This window comes from Pyrgilauda ruficollis, unplaced genomic scaffold (genome assembly GCF_017590135.1).
Source record: "Pyrgilauda ruficollis isolate IOZ18807 unplaced genomic scaffold, ASM1759013v1 scaffold4, whole genome shotgun sequence".
Classification (NCBI taxonomy): Eukaryota; Metazoa; Chordata; class Aves; order Passeriformes; family Passeridae; genus Pyrgilauda; species Pyrgilauda ruficollis.
Window position 1 is genome coordinate 2,102,694 of NW_024525489.1, and position 18,863 is coordinate 2,121,556.

The 18,863-nt window shown below is 43.0% G+C and overlaps 1 protein-coding gene across 1 annotated transcript in view; it reads left to right on the forward strand.

Moving 5' to 3' along the window:
• USH2A (usherin) overlaps window positions 1-18,863 on the forward strand; it is a 374,258-nt gene that overhangs the window by 350,811 nt on the left and 4,584 nt on the right. The window contains exons 64-70 of the mRNA XM_041477027.1: window positions 8,390-8,599; window positions 9,738-9,976; window positions 11,189-11,406; window positions 13,405-13,581; window positions 14,550-14,633; window positions 16,091-16,335; window positions 18,489-18,719. Coding sequence (XP_041332961.1) covers window positions 8,390-8,599; window positions 9,738-9,976; window positions 11,189-11,406; window positions 13,405-13,581; window positions 14,550-14,633; window positions 16,091-16,335; window positions 18,489-18,719 — 1,404 coding nt within the window. The remainder of the gene's footprint in view (window positions 1-8,389; window positions 8,600-9,737; window positions 9,977-11,188; window positions 11,407-13,404; window positions 13,582-14,549; window positions 14,634-16,090; window positions 16,336-18,488; window positions 18,720-18,863) is intronic.

The window sequence follows — 18,863 nt, forward strand, 5'->3', positions numbered from 1 at the left end:
TGGCTTAATGTCTTCCTGGTTTAGGACACATCCGTATTTCTATTTGGCAGGCACAGAACATGTAAAAGACAGAAAATTACAATTGTCCCTCTTCAGAAAGGTTTATGGCTCCCTGCAGAGGTTTATTCTCCAAGAGGACTATTCAGTGCGCCAAGACAGGGTCTGCAGTGCTGGAGGTGTCTGCCTCTGACCACTGTAAGAGGTGCAGCATCCCTCCTGTGTGTGGAGAGTCCTTCTCACCCTCCTGTTACTGCGGTCAGCTGAAGTGTCTAGGAAATACCCCAAGACACACCAGGGTAAATATGTATTGGGTCCTCTCAAAGAGAAACAAATAATATTCTGACTTTGGAGAGATAATGAGAAAAAAAAAATGGGTGAAAAGTCATGAAGACTAAGGAAGGACCAACTACATGGGGTGTAGAAATTGGTCACTTTCCAATGCTAGGAAGGACACTTGGTTTACCAGTCTCTCTATCACATTGCTGACTGAGCTCCAGCTTGTGCTGATTAGTCACTGACAAACAGGTCAGTGACTTCTGCAGTTTAAAATCAGATAAAACTGGTTTTCTGGTTGACCAGTGATGGATAGTTACCCATTTGTAATATCCCTCATATCTGACTCCTCTTCATTCTTTAAATTCCCCATTTCTTCCCATCTCTCTGACAGAAAGATGCACTGCGAGGCAGTGACATTAAAAAAAAGTAGTTCTTTCTTCCATTCCCTTCTTGTTATTTTGTTTGTAAGACTGTTTTTTCTTAAGAGGTTTCTGCTTCCAATTAAAGATAATTTCTCATACTACATCTGCATTAGGCTACCACACTTGACCTCAGCTTCTGAAAAGTAAAGCAGACATAACTATGCAGATATGACTATTTCACTGATGCTGTGATGATACCTACTCTAGATATCCTTCTGCAGAATGAGATACTTCCTTTCCCCTAGTAGAAAAGGGCCATTTGAAACCACATAATTTTGTTCATTAAGCCCCACCTCAGGAAATGTGTTTCTCTTGTCAACACAGTCTTAAATTCAGGTGTGTTGTTGCAACAAAACCTTGAATTTTTAAAAATTAAATTAAATATGGATATTAGACTGGATTTGTTGGTGTCCAGGTTTACCAGTGAGACTCTTGCAGTGCCACTCATGCAGGACCCTTCTCAGTAAATTTTGGTTCTGATATATTCAAAACCATGGCAAGCTATCCTTTAAAAGTACATTAGTGTGAGTACCAGGGGAAAATATACTCCAGGGCTGTAGATATTTCCTTTATATTATTTCCTTGATTGTATCTTTTTATTTATGAGGCATAATTTATGACTGCTGAAAAACAAACTAAATGAGTGATGACTAACTGCAGCCAAAGTAATAAATCAGAAGCAAAGAAAGAAGTGGTGATTTTGATCGAATCTATTGAATTAGCTGTTGCCCTTAGCCATTACAGGTATTGGAAAGACCTTTTAATATCTGCTTATCTCTCTCATGGGAACTTGGTAACTATCTCATTATATACCCATAGGAAACAAATTATTTAATTTTCTATCTTTTAGAGTTAAACCTTTTTACATCTCTCATTGATTACTAGCATTATCCTATGTTTTATGGAATGAGCTTCCTTTAAAATTTGGTAATTTTGTTTAAGTCCCAAAGTTTTTGCCTATTGTCTTTCCCTTTTCCAGAACAGGTTTAGTAGTTTTATTATTAGCATTTGAACAGTGGAGATGAGTAGCAATGTAAAGAGGCTCTAATTAACACAGTACTAGAAATGTGGATCTGAAATCCCATTATATGTCTATGACCTCCATAAGGAGAGTAACAATGTTGAAGAGGGAAAAATATGGGACAATCTAGCAATCAGGAAGCACACATTGAATTACTGCCTTCTTGTTCCCCTGTTCATGAATGAATGTGATACTTTCTTTTACCTTGCCTTTGCTCTGTCCACCATAAACTGCACTCACTTTTTAAACTTTCTGCTTTGCTAATATCTGCCTGATACTGAAGTGCCCAGATGTGAATACATTATCCTAATGCTGAATGCTAGATTTGGTGGATAAGCTTTGTGCTCTGAGCTCTGCTGACATCACATAAGTAACTCCAAATTAGCCAGCCAGTACAACATTCAGTTCAAAAAGACTTGTGAAGGATGCTGCAACTGATGGTGAGAGGGAGGTTCTTTGGTTTTCTTTCATTTCTTTCATTTCACCAGCCAGGACTGTGGTCTCTTCAATTGTCTTGAAGGTTGATGTTTGAACATAACCAAAAACTGAGGGCTGTGTTTCTGACTTTGCTGATGTCACATCTTATATGACCCTAAAATATCTTACTATATTGGAAAAGAATTAACGCTATGAAAACTCTGCATTTATGTAAGTGTAAGGCTAGAAATTGAACAAATCTAAGTCAAAAAATCCAAAGCAAAGCCTCAAAGTAGTGATGGGTCTTTGAGGTCTTCATGAAACAGCTTTAGAAAAAGAGGAGCAGTACAAACTTCTCTGCTACCATTTCTCTCATGGCTTGTGCCAAGCAGTGCCAGCATTGAATCCTTTTTGGAAAGATAGCAGTCACAGATGTGTAGAATCTTTGCTTACCATAAGAGCAGAGATCCAAGTTGTACTTGACTCTTACACACAGAAGTAGAGTTACGTGCACGTTTAAAAGGGCTGGCTTGTGGTTCCCCAGAACCTAGAGCCCTCTGTAACTCCCTATAGCACTGAGCAGTGCTCAAAGCCAAGGAGAGGTGGTGTCTTACTAATGAGACTTTCTAAGGCAAAAGGCTGTTTTCTGAGTGTCTGAAGGAACTTGGTACAAGCTGCTGACACATTCAGAGCTGAGATCTAGTCCCATCACAGAGACATCTGTGATGGACCGTAGACTAAGTGCAGTGTGAAGTGGCACAAGGCACAGTGCTTGTTGGACATGGAGGGAGCCAGAAGCTACTGCTGGTTGGTAATCAGCTCTTTGGCTTACTCTCTTGTAAGCAGGAAGGGTGAGAAGCATCTGGCCTCTGTGCTACGCACAGTATCCTAGCTCTTCCTGACCTGGGAAGTCAGGAGCAGCTCAGGACTGCTGCCTTCATTGAGACGAGCTGCCCCTAGCGCCCTTCTGCCTGGTGAGATCTCTGCAGTTAGGGACAGTTTCACATTCTCCACAGGCTCTTCACTGCCTGAGGGTGCCCTTTGGAGGAGTTTGAGTTCAAAACAAAGTTTCCTTGCTACAGATATGGGGTTTCAAGAGTGTTATAGCAGATGAATCTGTGTGGTTCAGGGATGGAAGTCATCTCATGGGCTTCTTCCACTGTCAGCATCTACAGTAACATGATTATTCTGTATCTATGCCCAAGATGATTTTGTTGCCCTTGTTTCTCCCCTTATGGCAGAAGCTGTTAGCTCTACTAAGCCTGAACAGGCTCACTGTGGTAAGGTGACTCTTCTCAGAATGTCCTGTTCTGCTTCTCATAAGTTTTGCCCCTTCTTGCTATGCTGATGCACTTTGAGGTTGTCCTGTGATCATTTTGAGTGACTGATTACAGGTTTCTTCCAGGAACAGGGATCTGTGAGGGCTCTATTTATGATGGAAAAAAAACAAGCTTAGTTACCTGTAACTGGAATTTTTCAGTTGTCTGATAGTATGCTCTCTAGAGAGTTTTCTCCCCTCTCTTCTCTCTCTGGCTCCACTTCAAAGTGCAGTCTGAGCCAGGGGCCAGCAGATTGATAAAACATTAATTAGTAACCCTTGGTAGCTGATTTCAGAGCCCTCTCCTGGTTTTTTTGGGACAGTGCCTTTAACAGCAACACATCTTTTGGCAGGGTGCTGAGCCATGCACCATGATGTCAGACTTAATGCTTTTTGATGCAGAATATTCAGAAAGTCAAGATATAAGAAACTTTTCTTGGCTTTCTGCTCTTTGTGTTTTGTCATTTAATACATCCCTAAGGTGTGATTGCTTCTTGTTTTCTCCATGCTCCGGTGTGGTCTTTCATAATTGTAAGAAGGTAATACTACTGCCTGTTGGGCTCTTTATATTTCTATATGAATGTGATTAAATATTTGTGATGCTGATTATACCACAATTTATAAAAATTGTTTGTAACCACAAAAATCTTTTTACAAAAGCCTAAATATGAAATTTCAGTTTAACCAGGCTAGCCAGGCAACAGCTTCCATCCATGACTGTTTAGTGGTGACTTCTTGAAAAGCCATGACCTCTGATTTTAAAGACATTGCTCATTGTGGTTTCTGTTGCCATGCTGCCCCATTTTTTTCCTGCAAAGTAGTGGCTAAACACCAGCATTTCCATCTGCAGTCAGTTCTGTGGATTTACTGCCCCAGGTTTCCAAACACTGACCAGGATTTACTTGGGCAGCAATTCTCACAGGGAAATATTTTTATTACCATCGATCCTTTTACAGATGGTTGAGCAGAAGCAAAGGGAGTTAAGGGACTCCAGCTTAGGTCAGTGTAAATCTGGAATTCAGATCCTCACAAGTCCTGTTTATCTGCCACAGCTGTCTCAGAAGCTGGCATTACAGACTCACAGACACCAAGGGGCTTTCTGCTGGACACATGTCTTGGCAGGGCTGAGCAGCTGGTGTCTGTCTAGAAGGCATGCTCAGACCATGTCTGTCTGCCAGGCCCACACAAACATGGTCATGACCTCGGCCTTTTTATCCAGAGAGTCGGGCATGTGGCAGCATGGTGTGGACATCAACTCCCCCTTGACCTCTATAGGGAAGCATCCCAAGAACAGAAGGGTCATCCACCTGGGCATTCCCAGTCCAGAGGGGCAGCAGGCCCGACTGCCTCTGGTGGAGCATGTGATTGAAGCTCAATTACCTGACTCTTGAAGGAGTCCTTTAACCATTTACCTGTAGTATGGAAGGGGATGAGCACAGAGTCACAGAATCTCCTGAGTTGGAAGGGACCCACAAGGATCATTGAGTCCAACTCCTGGCCCTGCACAGGACACCCCAAGAGTCACACCATGTACCTGACAGCATTGTCCAAATGTTCCCTGAACTCTGTCTGGCTTGGTGCTGTGACCACATTCTTGGAGAGCCTGGAGTTCCAGTGCCCAACCACCCTCTGGGTGAAGAACCTTTTCCTGATATCTGACCTAAAGCTCCCCTGACACCACTTTATTCCCTTGGAACATATCACTGGTCACCAGAAAGCAGAGATTGGTTCCTGCCCCTTTGCTGCACCAAAGGAAGGAAGGAAGGAGGATGCTCCAGGACATGGTTAGGTGTCCCCTCAGTCTCATCCAGGCTGCACTGGATTGGGATTGTTCTTACAAAATTATTATTAAAGCCCCAGGCCACACTAATGACCCCAAACCTGGCAATGGGGTAACAATAAACTGCTGTGTGTGTGGACAGCACCATCGGCTCAGGAAGGGTGCTCAAGTACAAGAGGCCTTGTCACATTATTCTCAGCTAAAAAAGGAGATGAAAATGCTTCAGGAGCCAGGTAAGGAGTATCTGCATGTCACTGTCACCCCCCTGCTCACACAAGCAGGACATTTCTTCCTCAGTTGGGCTCCCAACCCATAACTGTGGTGTCTGATACAGGCCACTGCAGTGCTGAGGAGGGAAGGCAGCAGTGCTTTTCCAATAACATTGCTGTTGCTTTTCTGGTTTCAGCCCATTCCCAGGCTCAAAGGAACCAGAGACTCATATGCACATCATGTTCCCATTATTCTGTACACAGTTTTCAGGGCAGGATGTGTCTTTGTCTCTATTTAAGCAATTCAAAGCTGCTGGCATCCAGTAATGAATGCAGCTGTGGAAGCAGAAGTCGACACTGGGACAAGAGTGGCCTCCCCACTGTCATTATCCTACTTTTCTCTCTTTCCCAGGGGCGACTGCTCTGACAGTAGAAACATTCAGGAATTCCAAGCCTTCTGTTTTGCTCTTTTACTTCCTCCAAAATGCACATCAGTCCTGCACAAAATATGAGACCAAATGAGATAATGGGGAACAGAGTGTCCCAGCGTCAGAGGGACTCATCTCTGCTATAAATCTCCTAGTTCTGTGGCGCAAGAGGACCACACACTGCTTGGGATGGGGAAATCCACACTCTGTTCTGTGACAGTGGCCTTTTCTGCCTCCTGGTTCTTTCCTAGTAATAGGAAGAGGCTCCTTGGGGAAGTGATCACAGCACCAAGCCTGAAGGAGTTCAAGAAGCATTTGAACAACACTCTTGGGTACCTGGTGTGACTCTTGGAAATGCTCCTGGGCAGGGCTAGGAGTTGGACTCAATGATTCTTGTGGATCCTTTCCAGCTCAGCATATTCTGTGATTCTGTGAATTAAGACTTCTTCCTGAAAGACGAGGTGTGGCACCTACAATAGGTGAGGAATTGATGAAGGGAGGAGTCACCATCCAACCCTCGGTGAAGTGTTTGCTTCCCAAATGAGTTACATCCCTCTCTCCTCCAAAATTCCTTGGAAATCCCATTCCAAAGCTGAATTCCTGTGCTACAAGGAAGGCTCTATTCCTAACTCATCACCTTCACTTTTAGCTGTGGGCAGCTTGCTCAGCAGGTCAGGCCCAGCACTGTTATGCTCCGTGCTCTTTAAGGCCACAGCCTGGATATAACTGGAGCATTTGAGCCCAGGTAAGCACTGAACCAGTGCCAGTGCCACACTCAGAGCTGCTCTTTCCATATGTGTTTTATTCTTTCCACAAAGAAATATGACCCTTGAAATGAATGACTGTGGGTAAATCTTTGTAGCAGCTGGAACTGAACTGAGATACGGGGTTTGACCTACTGCAGTAAAGTGAACAGCTTGACTTTATGAATAGTTCACAACAGAGATGTATTACTGATTCCACTGAAATGAAAGTGCTTTGGCTGAGCTTTTTATTGCAGGGCATCATCTGCACTTAGGATGGTTCTGTACGTTACTGATAGAATCAGGCAGTATATTTGGATTTGTAATTGGCAGAACCACAGCCTTCAAAGCCACTTCAGTTGTTTTTGTCCATTTTCCTTCCCCAGGCTCCTTGTAAAGTGTCCTGTGTTCTTGGAAATTATTATCACAAGCTGGAAGGATTCAGGGTCAGTTCTGAAGACCTCTTGATACTAAACCTCCTGTTTTTTCAAGACATAGTCCCACCATTCCCTTCCCCAGGACCAGTGCCCAAAGTAGATTGCATAAGAATGTGTTTTACTGTAGTTAGAACTGCTCGACATGAAAGCTTACCATGGAATACTTATACTAAAAATCGCTCAGACAGTCGTCTTGTATTGCCATTTAGATCTATCATTCTGATTGATCACTATGTGGCTGGCTAATATTGAGTCTAATTTAACCCTATATGCTCATGCATCCATCTATTCTGTCTATTGTTCCTGACATTCTACAAATTACTTACTCATGCAAATGATGACCTAAGGCAACCTTTTATGATATTCGTGTTTAATTATACAAATGCTTTTTGATAAATAAGATTATACATCCTTCCATATGTTTATTCAGTCCTTGATGAAAGCAAAATTTAATTTTCATGCAGATTTGTTGGAGAGTGTGTTTAATAAGTGCTGAGTTTTATGTAGTCTGCAGATCACTCTGGTTTTGGGTAGCTGACAAAATCAGTAGGCATAGTTCATAGAGACATGTGGGTTTTAATCAGGCCTAATTCAAGCTGCTAATTTTTGAAATTTTGGAACTGAAGTCATTGCCTTTGGGCTCATGCAATAAAGCAAATGTTGTTGTGAAAATAAATGAGAGATGCTGAATTAACTATACACTTCAGTGGGCTTTATTTATATTACAAGTTACTGAAAATATTGCCAAATAACTGATACCTTAATATTTTTAGGAGAGGGATGTTCCTGTAAAGCTCACTGGTTCTAAAGAGTAACTTGAGTTCGGCTTGTGTGATTCAGTCAAGGTGAATGTAACTGTTAAGTGTCACCCAAGGCCAGGCTGAATTCATTGGGGCCACCTGCATACATGAAAAAAATGTGCAGAAGGGAGAAATTGTCAGGACCTGATATGAGTGTCTTTGTTCAGATGTCTTTAAAAACACTGTTCTTGTTGATTGCAGCTCCTCCAGGAGTCCTCTTGGCATGGTGTGACACAGACAGTGGTAGGAATTCAGAGTGTGGGGAGCAGGTATGAAGAAGACATGGGTGCACATGCTGCCTGAGACATGACTTTTGCTTCTTTTCCCTAAGTGTGGCAGTGGGAAATATTCCACCCTTCTGTTAAAAAATTACTGTGTCAACAAAGGTGCTGACTGGCCATCAAGGGACATTTTCCAGGAGTGCTATTGCAGAGTGTTTCACTCAGTGTCAGTAGAGCTGCAGTAGCCCCTCTGGCTAACAGCAGATGTTTTGTAGGCTTGAGTTCTTTGCTAACAGTTTCTTTGTTTTGTGTGGAAGGTGTGGTCAGTAAACTCGGTGGGCCGGACGCCAAGCAGCTGGTCCCGCTGCCGGACAGGCCCTGCCCCTCCCGAGGGCCTGGGAGCTCCTCTCCTCAACACGGTGGCATCCACTGTGGCTGTGGTGAGCATCAGCCCCCCTCTTAAGCCTAACGGGGTGGTCAGTATCTACAGGCTGTTTTCTAATGGTACCAGAGGGACTGATGTGGTGGTGAGTATTGTCATCACTTTTTCTGTACTTCTACTTGTATTTCTAGCATTAACAATTTTGATATTACAAGCTGCTACTGTTGGTCACAGACTGCCTTCCTCTCCTGGCCTCCCACAGTTAGCTGCTCTGCAATGCACTGTCTTGTCTGTGAGCTTAAGCTGTCTACTGATTTCACATTACCCATTTATTCCTTCCAGTGCACTTGGCTGTGTCTGTGTCTGATTCAGCCAGCTCGTCCCATTGGTGCCTGCATGGCCTTCCTTTTCCATTCCCTCACACCTGCCATGCTGCTGGCTCGGCTCTGGCTCTGGCTCTGGCATCAAGAAATACCAAGCGCTTCCCTTTGCTTGCTTGACTCTCTTCTTATTTTTTGCTGAACTCTGCTGAATCACATGCTGCCAAATGAGAGCAGATGTTGCCCCTTGTTGGTGTTTTCTGCATTTTTTTATTTCTTTGGCTTCAAAAAAGCTATACCAACAAATGACTACAGCAAAAAGGTGAAGTGGCAGTTCCTGTGAGCAGTTTCAGAGCAGGGCATTGTTTCCTTTGCCAGAACTGCCAGGTCTCCCTTGCTGAAGTTAGGAAAGTGTCCTACAGTGTCTGTTTGAATGCAGAACAGCATCATGTTGGCTCTTGACTTAGATGTTCCTACCAGAGAGCACATTCTCCACTCTGGGAGTCACCTGACCCACCATACACAGTGGTGTCATGCTGGCCAGCACTGTTTCCTACATCCACATTGAGGAAGCTTGTGAGATATGCATGATTATTTGCTAGCACGTTTATCATGGAGCTATTTTCCACATTAATTTATTTTCTGCTTCAGTACCATTTATCCCAGAGTCCTCCTTTAATGGCATTGAGCTTCTCTGTTGCTGAGAATGACATTTGCAGTTGACATACAGTGGTCACAGCTCAACTAAAGATGTCCTGAGGTCACTGATGGCATGATCTTTTCCTTTGGAGAGTGTCCTTTAACTTCATAATGGGAGAAAAACAGAGTTCCCATTACACAACAGCTGCATTAGTGTCAGACTTAAAGGACGTGCAGTCTTCTTCTGGGGTTAATTCACCTCCATAACTCTTATTTAGTTCTTGTTGTGCTTGAAGCTGTGAAGTTCCCTCTTAATTTTTACAGCTGTCAGAAGGGACTGCCACTCAGCAGACAATACATGGGCTAAAACCTTTCACCACGTACTCCATTGGCGTGGAGGCCTGCACCTGTTTCAATTGTTGCAGCAAAGGACCCATGGCTGAGTTCACCACGCAGCCAGCTCCCCCCTCAGAGCAGCCTCCACCTCAGATCCGCACCGTGACCTCCAGGAATGCCTCTTTCCAGTGGAGTGCCCCTCAGTCACCCAACGGCATTGTCACCAGGTAGGAGCTGCCACCCAGCTGAGCCTGCACACTTTGGCTGGAGGTAGTGCCATGACAGGGTCTCCGAGGCCAAGAGGACCCCGAGGTGTTAGAAAGTCTCTTTTTCCCGGCCCCATGATCGAAGAAGAAGTCAAGATTCCTCGGATCTGGTTTTCAAGGTTGTTAATTTTCTCTTACCTATTACATTCATTCTCCGACCCACTGAGGTCTGTCTGGAAGGTCGGTTCATGGCACACTTGCAGCCCTTGGGGTGGCATTGGTTTTTTATACTAAGAACTATGTATACTTTATTTACAATAACTTTCCAAGACCTATCAGCTATGTTAGACAGTCTGTCTCTACTCTAAACCAATCCAAAAGTGTCACCATCACAGCAGAAGATGGAGGCTAAGAAGAAACAGAAGGAAGGACAGGACATGCCCAGATTCCTCCATCTTGCCCCTTGAATCCCCATTCTAAAACCCCAAAATTCTACTTTTTCACCCTGTGACAAATTAATTACCGTTCTACTTAAACTCTTGTGGCTTGTACATCTTCATACAAAGCTGGTAATTTTTTCCAAGGCTTAAAATCAAAGGCACAGGTGTCTTTGACTGTGTGCCAAGGTCTCTGAGTCCCCTGTCAGGGTCTCGAGCCATCCAGGGCAGTCAGAGGAATGTCCTGGGTTCCGACAGTGCCAGAAAAATGTGAGCTTGAATTCCATGGCTGAGGGCACTGAACAGTTGTGGCAGTCATCCTCCCTTGTTGTCATGTTGGTGGGACATTCCCTGTAGCCTGAACACCTTCTGGGAAGTTTTTACATACAGTGATTGCTTTTCTCCTGAGCAGGATACTGGGGAGGATGAAGGTGGAAAGGGTAAGCTGCTGTGAGTGGAGGTGGTTGTCTGACAGCTGTGGTTGTGTAACGAAATAGTTACAAGTTCAACTGGCAGTGATGAGAGAGCTGCAATCTGGAATTACTTAGGCAAAAAATCCTGACTTGCAGAAGAGGGCAGCAAGGTAACAGGCTTGTGACCTCAACAGTGAGTGTGACTTACCACCACAATTGTCCAGTTATCTGACAGTTAGGACCAAAATCTCCAAGAGAAAAACTGGGATCAGGTCTACTTTCTACTCCAGTAGCCAGACAGACACCAGTTAGGACAAAATGTGGGATTGGCTTTTATGTTATTTAGGGCCCTTCATTCATCAAAATCTCAACTTTGTTCTCAGCTACGAGCTCCACGTGTACGTGGCGTGTCCTCTGAACCTACAGCCAGCAGTGAAGGCTTGCAGTCCTGGCCCAACTGAGGTGAAGTACACAGGGAAAGGACAGAGTGCCAACGTGTCCAATCTGGAGCCTTACACAACTTACAACCTGCGAGTTGTGTCCTACAACTCTGTTGGCAGTAGCGCCTCCGAATGGATTGGATTCACTACAGAAAAGGAGCGTGAGTATGGGAAATGGTTCACTGACCAGGCATGCCTGTTTCTGAGAGCCAAATTACTTCCTTACCTCTGGGAGAGAGGATGTCCCCAGACACCTCTTCTTCCCTGTCCCTGGTCACTGTGTCTCTGCTGAACATTCATTGAAATTCTGCTCTGGGGCTTAAATGCTCATTCCTTCAGAAATATTTTTTTGCTCATCATCTGATGTCACATCCTCTGTCTTGGGAGCCTGGAAACCTTTTATTTTACTGAAAATGGGCAGCAAAGCTGCAGAACATAAAATGTTCAAGTATTACCAGAAGGCTGATGTGTAGTAATAAATATACTGCCATAAATAATCCCTTGGAAAAGTGGAGATCTTGAAAGAGACCTGGTGATTGTTTTCAGGAACAATCTTATTGTCCTAATTCATGCCACACTTCTGCTAGGACTCATAAAAGTTTTCCTTGGATACCATCTGAATGACTGGATGCTTGTGAACACTGAAGTAAGAATTTCTTGCTGTCCAACCACTGCAGGCAGTGCTTTGAGGCCATGTGGTGGTATGCATGGAAATTAAACATGCCTGTGCCTACAGGCAGAATAGATTTTGCCATCAAAACTGAATTTGTAGTAGTCTAACATCAGCTTTTATTAAAAAGATCTATAGTGCTGTAGCCAGAGTCATTCCATAACAGATGAGATGGGCATTTCATGTCAGTCTGTCAGGTCAGGGCAAAGACGATGTTCACTTTTTATCTCATGTCAGAATTTCAGAATCACCTTTCTAAAAATCCCTTTTGCATCATTTGATAGTTCTGCCAAGTAATTACTCAAATCTGTAATCTGATACATCCTTAGCTGAAAATTTCAGGTGGAACAGGCCCAGATTTTTTTTAATGTTACCACTGAAAAAAAAAAAAAACCACACAAAAAACAAAGGGAAAAAACCCACAAAAAGACAATCAACCAACCAAAAAACAAACAAACAAAAGAAAGATCCCTTATGTCCAAAACTGTGTTTTATTAAATTGCAAGTTAAAAAGCTGGAAAATGATTATGAACTTTTAAATAGAGAAAATTCATAAGGAACTGGTGAGACACATAGAAGAAAAGTATTTGAAAGCAATTTTTAATCAATTTTTTAATTTTAAATTTTTTAAATTTTAAACTAGGTCCAAAGTCCTCTTGTTTCAGTCTTGCTTTTCATGCTTTGCTGACCTCTTTACACCAGGTTTCCAGAGTCCCTCTCTCTGCCTCCTTCCTTGAATCTCTCAAACTGCCTCCTCTTGCCTCGAAGGCTTGCTTTAGTGACAGTGGGCAATTAGCAGCAAAGTGCAGCTGGACAAGCAGCTTTCTTATGAACAAAACAGCAAATACAGGGCAGATGGCTTAATGGCAACACCACAAGAAAGGATCACCTCAAACTTAAATGAAGGTTTTTGTCAGCAAGCTGTTGAGCCCAACTGATGAACTCTTCCTCCCTGAAGTGAGTTCTGGATTTCTTTTCTGCCTGCTTGCCATCTGTTCTCACTTTTCTGATACCCCATGTTTTCATGTATGTGCATGTATTTAAGATGATCTCAGCAATTTCTTGGGGCTTGCGAAAGAACCCTCTTCATAGCAGTTCTCACAGCCCAGCCTGCTGCAGTCAGGCTTGCACAAACCTCCTGTGTCTCCCTGTCCTCTGCCTTAAGCTGGAACTTAATTTATAGAGTTTTAGTGTCAATACCACATACACATAGACAAAGGGAAGGGAGTTCAATATTTGGTTTCAGGATATGTCTCTGCTTTCTCAGTGCAGAGGCTGGCATGCTACAGCAGCTTTTTCTTTTCTCCTTGTGTCTTCCCTAATCATACACATGGATATGAGAGAGAAGGGGAGTGCATGTGGCAGAGAGCTTGTATTCTGGAGAATCTCTTTCTCTTCGCTGTATAACTCAGTCACCAAATTACTTCTAGCCTATTGGCTAGAAATTCACAGAATTCACAGAATTGAGCTCTTTTTCCTTCTTCTGCAGCACCTCGGTACGTGGCTCCGTTCTCCGTGGTCAGCAATTTATCCATCATCCACATTGACTGGAGCCGTACCTTCGTGCTGAACGGGCGCCTGAAGGAGTACGCGCTGACGGAGAGCGGGCAGCGCATCTACAGCGGCTTCGACACCGAGCTCTACTTGCCAAGGACATCTGACAAAAGTCAGTTTCCCACAGCTTCCTCTCTGAGAGAGTCTGTTGAGCAAAATGAATAATATTGTATGCTGAACTTTAAAAAAAAATTCTCCATTGCAATCCCAAGCTAAGACCAAAGGAGCATACAGCCACACCAAAAAGTATCTAAGGAAATCCTTGAAAAAAAAAATCCTTAGAGCTAAGCTTTCTCTTAAACATTATACCTGTCTGGATGAGACTCTTTTGATTCACGACAGTCAGGTTTTCCCAAATCCTGAAGCTGTGTTGCAATTCCATCCTTCAGGGCTGCAGTCAGGGAAATGTATAGAAGTCTTCAGTTTCAGGAAAGACTGGAGGTGAATTTTCATTTGAATCAAATTAAGTCAATAGCTCTTGGAACCAGCCATGTTTTTAATACAGTTTCATTTTAGAAATTTGCAGTCTTTAAAATAAAAGGAAATTATCAACAGGGGGAAAAAGGAAAAGAAAAAGAAGCAAGAAAAATGTTTTCTGGTTTTCTGTTTTGATGACGTTGGAATGTCGTATGTCAAAGAATTTTGTAATTTATTTTTTGTCTTACTGATTACTGCAATGGTGCTAATGCTTTATTTGTTTTTATTCAAATGTTCTTAAATGTTTGTTTTAGCCATGAATGAAGTATGAGGGATTTAGGGCAAAGTGATGAAAAAATTGAAAGTTGCCAGTTACATTTGAAGGGGAAGAATTGAGTAGTGAAAGAGGAACATAATTTGTAGCAACATCATAGTGATGATTACTTCTGATCCGCCATGATTCATGTCTTAGAATTTCAATACCAATGTGTAAAGAATTGTGAAGCTTTGATATGGGACTCAGGTGGATTATGGTGGGTTATGTGCTATTCCTGCTTTGTTTTTTTAGACCTGGCTGTTTGTTGGTAAATAATGGTGAAAAAGCAGCACCTAAAGAATTTTTATTTCTGCCGCTGACAGTATTTTCTAATTTTTTTTGCCCAGCCTTTTTGTTTCAAGTGACCTGTATCACTGATGAAGGGAGTGCCATGACACCAGTCATCAAGTACAACGCTGGAGAGGGAGTTGGTAAATACATGAAGAAATTACCTAGCACCTGTTCATTTGATGTGTTTGTGCTTGAAATTTGGTATTAGTGCATGCCTGGCAGGATGGCATCTCACTGCAGGAGCTTCCTTAGTGCCTTGTTTATGAGGTATGTAGGTAATATGCTTTTTTTGCCATGTTTGGATTTCTGTTCTTTACATCACAGAATTATTGAGTCCTTTAGATTGCAAAGGACCTTTAAGATCACCGAGTCCAACCATCATAGAATCATAAAATGGTTGGCTTGGAAGGGACTTTAAAGATCATCTACTTTCAAACACCTGCCATGCAGGACAACTTCCACTCGACCAGGTCGCTCAAAGCCCCATTCTGCCTAGTCTTGAACATTTCTAGGGGTTGGACAATTTTCATTATTAGCTTCAGATCCTCTCCTCAGATATGTAATATTTTTAATTTTATTTTTATCTAAGTATATTGCTCTAAAATATTGTGCTTTTTTTCTGCTAAGTTTCTTGTCTGAACAGTTTCTAACTGAATTAATTAACTGGTTTAATTAAGTTCTCTTTTGTGTAGCATCTTGTTCAGCCTTTTAAAATAGCTCTGCCTTATATTTGCAATTAGTCTTTACTCTACATTTCCCTTATATCCCTTTTCATGCTTTCACTCCATTATCCTGCAAAATTTCAGGCAAGGCTGCCTTAAAGGCATTACAAAATGTTTCCAGTTGCTCTACGTCCACCACCTTCCACACTCTGCCCCTTTGTTCTTTTGATTGCTGCTTTTACCCAGGGTCTATTGAAAACTTGAATGGCACTATGGGCAACTTGCAGAGGAGGCTTGCAAACAAAAGTGTTGAAAATTCCATGTCCAAGGGTTTGGTTATACATGTAGGATTCCAAATAACCAGGAAATACTGTCATTGAGATTTCTTACAATTTTGTTGTGTATGAGCAAAGCCAGCCAAGTGACTGGTTTGTTCTCTAGCAGGCGGGGGAAAGGAATAGTAAAATGTTGCACATTGCTTGCTTTTATATTAATGTATTAAAGCCTTCCTCCCTCTCTTTTGTTAACGGCACAGGCCTGTAGCTGCACAGTTGTTCTGGAGAGAATGTCCTCTAACTGTACCACTCTGAAATTACTGTAGTAATTTCCACTCTTCAAGGTTACTTGGAGAGCCCTTTTTTCTTCACATTCCGCCACCACCACCTTCTTTCAGAAGAGCTGCTGATGCAGGGTGATTTCCAGCCTAAGCAGCAATGCCAGAGCTTTAAGCAGGGTCTCTTGAGGGTAGTAAGTTTTTTATTGCAGCCCGCTAGCATATTGAACCATTATGCCACCTTGAATGTAAGTGCAAATAAGCACATGACGACAAAATTACTTAAATTTCTGCCTAATTTATTAGCAAGGAAAGGGATGGCATATTGTTAAATGCTTCTTGAAATAACTGTCCCTTTCTCCCCTAATCCTTCTTTTTACAGGTCTGATCTTGACAACACCTGGAGAGAAGGACAAAGCAGAGTCCAAACGTGCAAAATTCTACAGCGAGTTGTGGTTTGCAGTGCTGATGGTAGTCCTAGGTTTGATCCTCTTGGCTATTCTTCTCTCCTTAATTCTTCAGAGGAAGGTCCACAAGCAACCCTATGCACGAGACAGGCCTCCTTTAGTTCCACTCCAGAAAAGAACATCACCAATGAGTGTGTATTCATCAGGTGAAACACATCCGGTATGTTTGGAAAAATGCGACCAGTGTACATCCATGATACCTGCCCTGTCAGACACACACAAAGACTTTTTCTTCCTCCTTCCAACAGTTTCTTGCACACTTGGTTACCAAATGGACGCTGTTTAGTGTAGGGAAAGGACTGTCCTAGTCCCATATGGGCCATATCTGTGTGGGCACACAGAGCAAGGTTGCAAGAGCTTAGTCCAAACAGAACCCTGGGACACCTGGTCTGCAGGCCATGAAATGCTTCTGATGCCTAAGACAAACTTTGGATCTGGAGTCACAGAAAATGCAAAGCCATTGCTGTCACCTCATGTTAGCTGACATCTGCAGTAGAGCTGAGAAGTCTTTGGCATACTGTGAGAAGGTAGATGATAAAATGTGCTTTTCAGGGGAACCTTTCATGTGTTCCCAGCTGCCTGCTGTGGATGGCTAACCAGGATCAATCTGACAGCTTTGTCAGATATCCAGGAGATATGCCTGCAAAGAACAAGATTTAGGGAGAGGCTTCATTTCTTGCCAGCATCCATCTACCATCCAGCTAGACTGCTCTAGGACAAGCTGCATGCCAGGAAGGTTTGGAGTAGAGTGAGAGTAATCAGGAAAAAAGCTAGGGAACTTCACAAAATGCATATATGCATTTGTGCACATGGACCCACGGCGGGACCATCAGAGAGGTAGGAGGAGGGCTGCTGGAAAGTGATAAAGAGGAAGGCTTTTTATCCTGAGAAGTTATAATTCTGAAAAAGAACACATGAAAAACACATTCTGTCGTGTACTAGAGTAGTAGCGCTATGCTACCCCTTGAAAATGCAAGACAAAAGGAATATGGCAGTTGTTATGGGATTGAGAATGGGACCAGCCATACCTTCCATTTTCGTGCTTATTCCAGGCACAGGCCATGAGATGATTCTTCTTGTCACTTCTCAGCTTCTTTTTCCTGTGAGTGCCATCAAGCAGCATAGTGACTCCTGCATCCTTCACGCATTCTGTTCCTTCTTGTCTTGGTGCCAAGACACTGCATCTGTGCCTCAACCAAGAAGCTCTTGGAAACAATGGGATTTCCAGTTAGCCCCTTCTCCTTGCAAAGGCTAAGAGCATAAGAAACTTTTTTTTTTGGTCTCATGGTTTTGATTCCTCTACAGTCTGTCATCTTGTGTTATTCCTCTTGACTTTAAAATGTCTTTGCTGTTGGCATGCCTGCACAATTCCTTTTCATGTTCCTGCTCTTTCTTTTCTTTTCTTTTATTTTTTTTTTAATTTTTTTTTTCTCTTTTTCTTCCAGCAGCTCATGGACTTAATAGAAAGGAAGATTTTTAATGCAGCAGTTGAAGGACTGTTCTGAGAAGTTAGGACAGAGCTACTATGGAGCAGCAAAATTGCTTGTTTTATAATCAGTTAGTGAGGTGATGGCAAGCAATGCTGGCTGCTCACACAGTACTTGACCACTTAAATAGTGCCTGGTCTTTGCCAGTTCCCCTACTCCCCCTGCATCCTGCTGCACTGCTCTCCCTCACAGAGCTGCAGCTAATTCACACCCTCTGTCAGGCACACCTACACTGCAGCTTGCTCTGCCCTAATGCTTTTCCTCCCTCTCTTTAATCTCAGTTTGAAACTATTGCTGACACGTCCGATTCATCAAGCAGCGTCACTCTCAAAAGATACACGATGCACTTTGAGGTAGAGTCCTCAGCTTGCAGGGTGGCCAGATGTGTGGTGTGTCAGATGACCCAAGCATGCACAGAGGCATCTGACACTGCATGTTTCTCCTGGCGGGTGATGATTTTTCCCCGGGTTATGAAAAGATCTGCAAACGTCCTCTTGCTGTGCAAGTCTAGGCTGTCATTCTGGTAATCAAAAATTTTGGACTTCTGCTTGTTGGTACTTAAAAAAAAAATTCAGGAAGAAGAAGAAAAGAGAAAAATTGAGAAAATTCTGGTTTAGCATCAGTGGGTTTTTTGTTTGTTTTTAATGATATGATTGTTCTACAGTTGGGAAAAGTCTGGACTTTTCTTCCTTCTGTTTTTAACTGCATGATGTTGAGGCATGGTATTCTCTGTTCCCTTCTACTCCTGCTTTGGTTTTGTTCAGCTAAATTATTTAAAACCATACCTTTTATTTTTTTTATTTATTACTTTGTGTCTACCTCACAGGGACTGGGAGATACGAAAATTCCAGGGGCTGGTTCTCCCACGAGCAACCGCAGTTTCCGTCTGGCAGCCGGGGGGAGAAGGCCGAGTCAGGGCCAGCTGAGTCGCACGTATTCCCCTGCCTCTCTCCATCGCAGTGTCAGCCAGCTGCTCAACCTCTATGACAAGAAGACTTTTGATGAATCACCTTGGGATGCCATCCTTCACAACCATCGCACTACTGGCCGTGGCTTGGTAAGGGCTTCTGCTCCTCTGGGATGCTGCTGTGCGTCACCTGCTAGAGATTTGTCTGTTCTGTTGGAATAATGAAAATGTCTAAATGTCATGACTTCCTGGAGATACAGCCAAAAGGCCTAGAAGGACATGGCTATAGCTTAG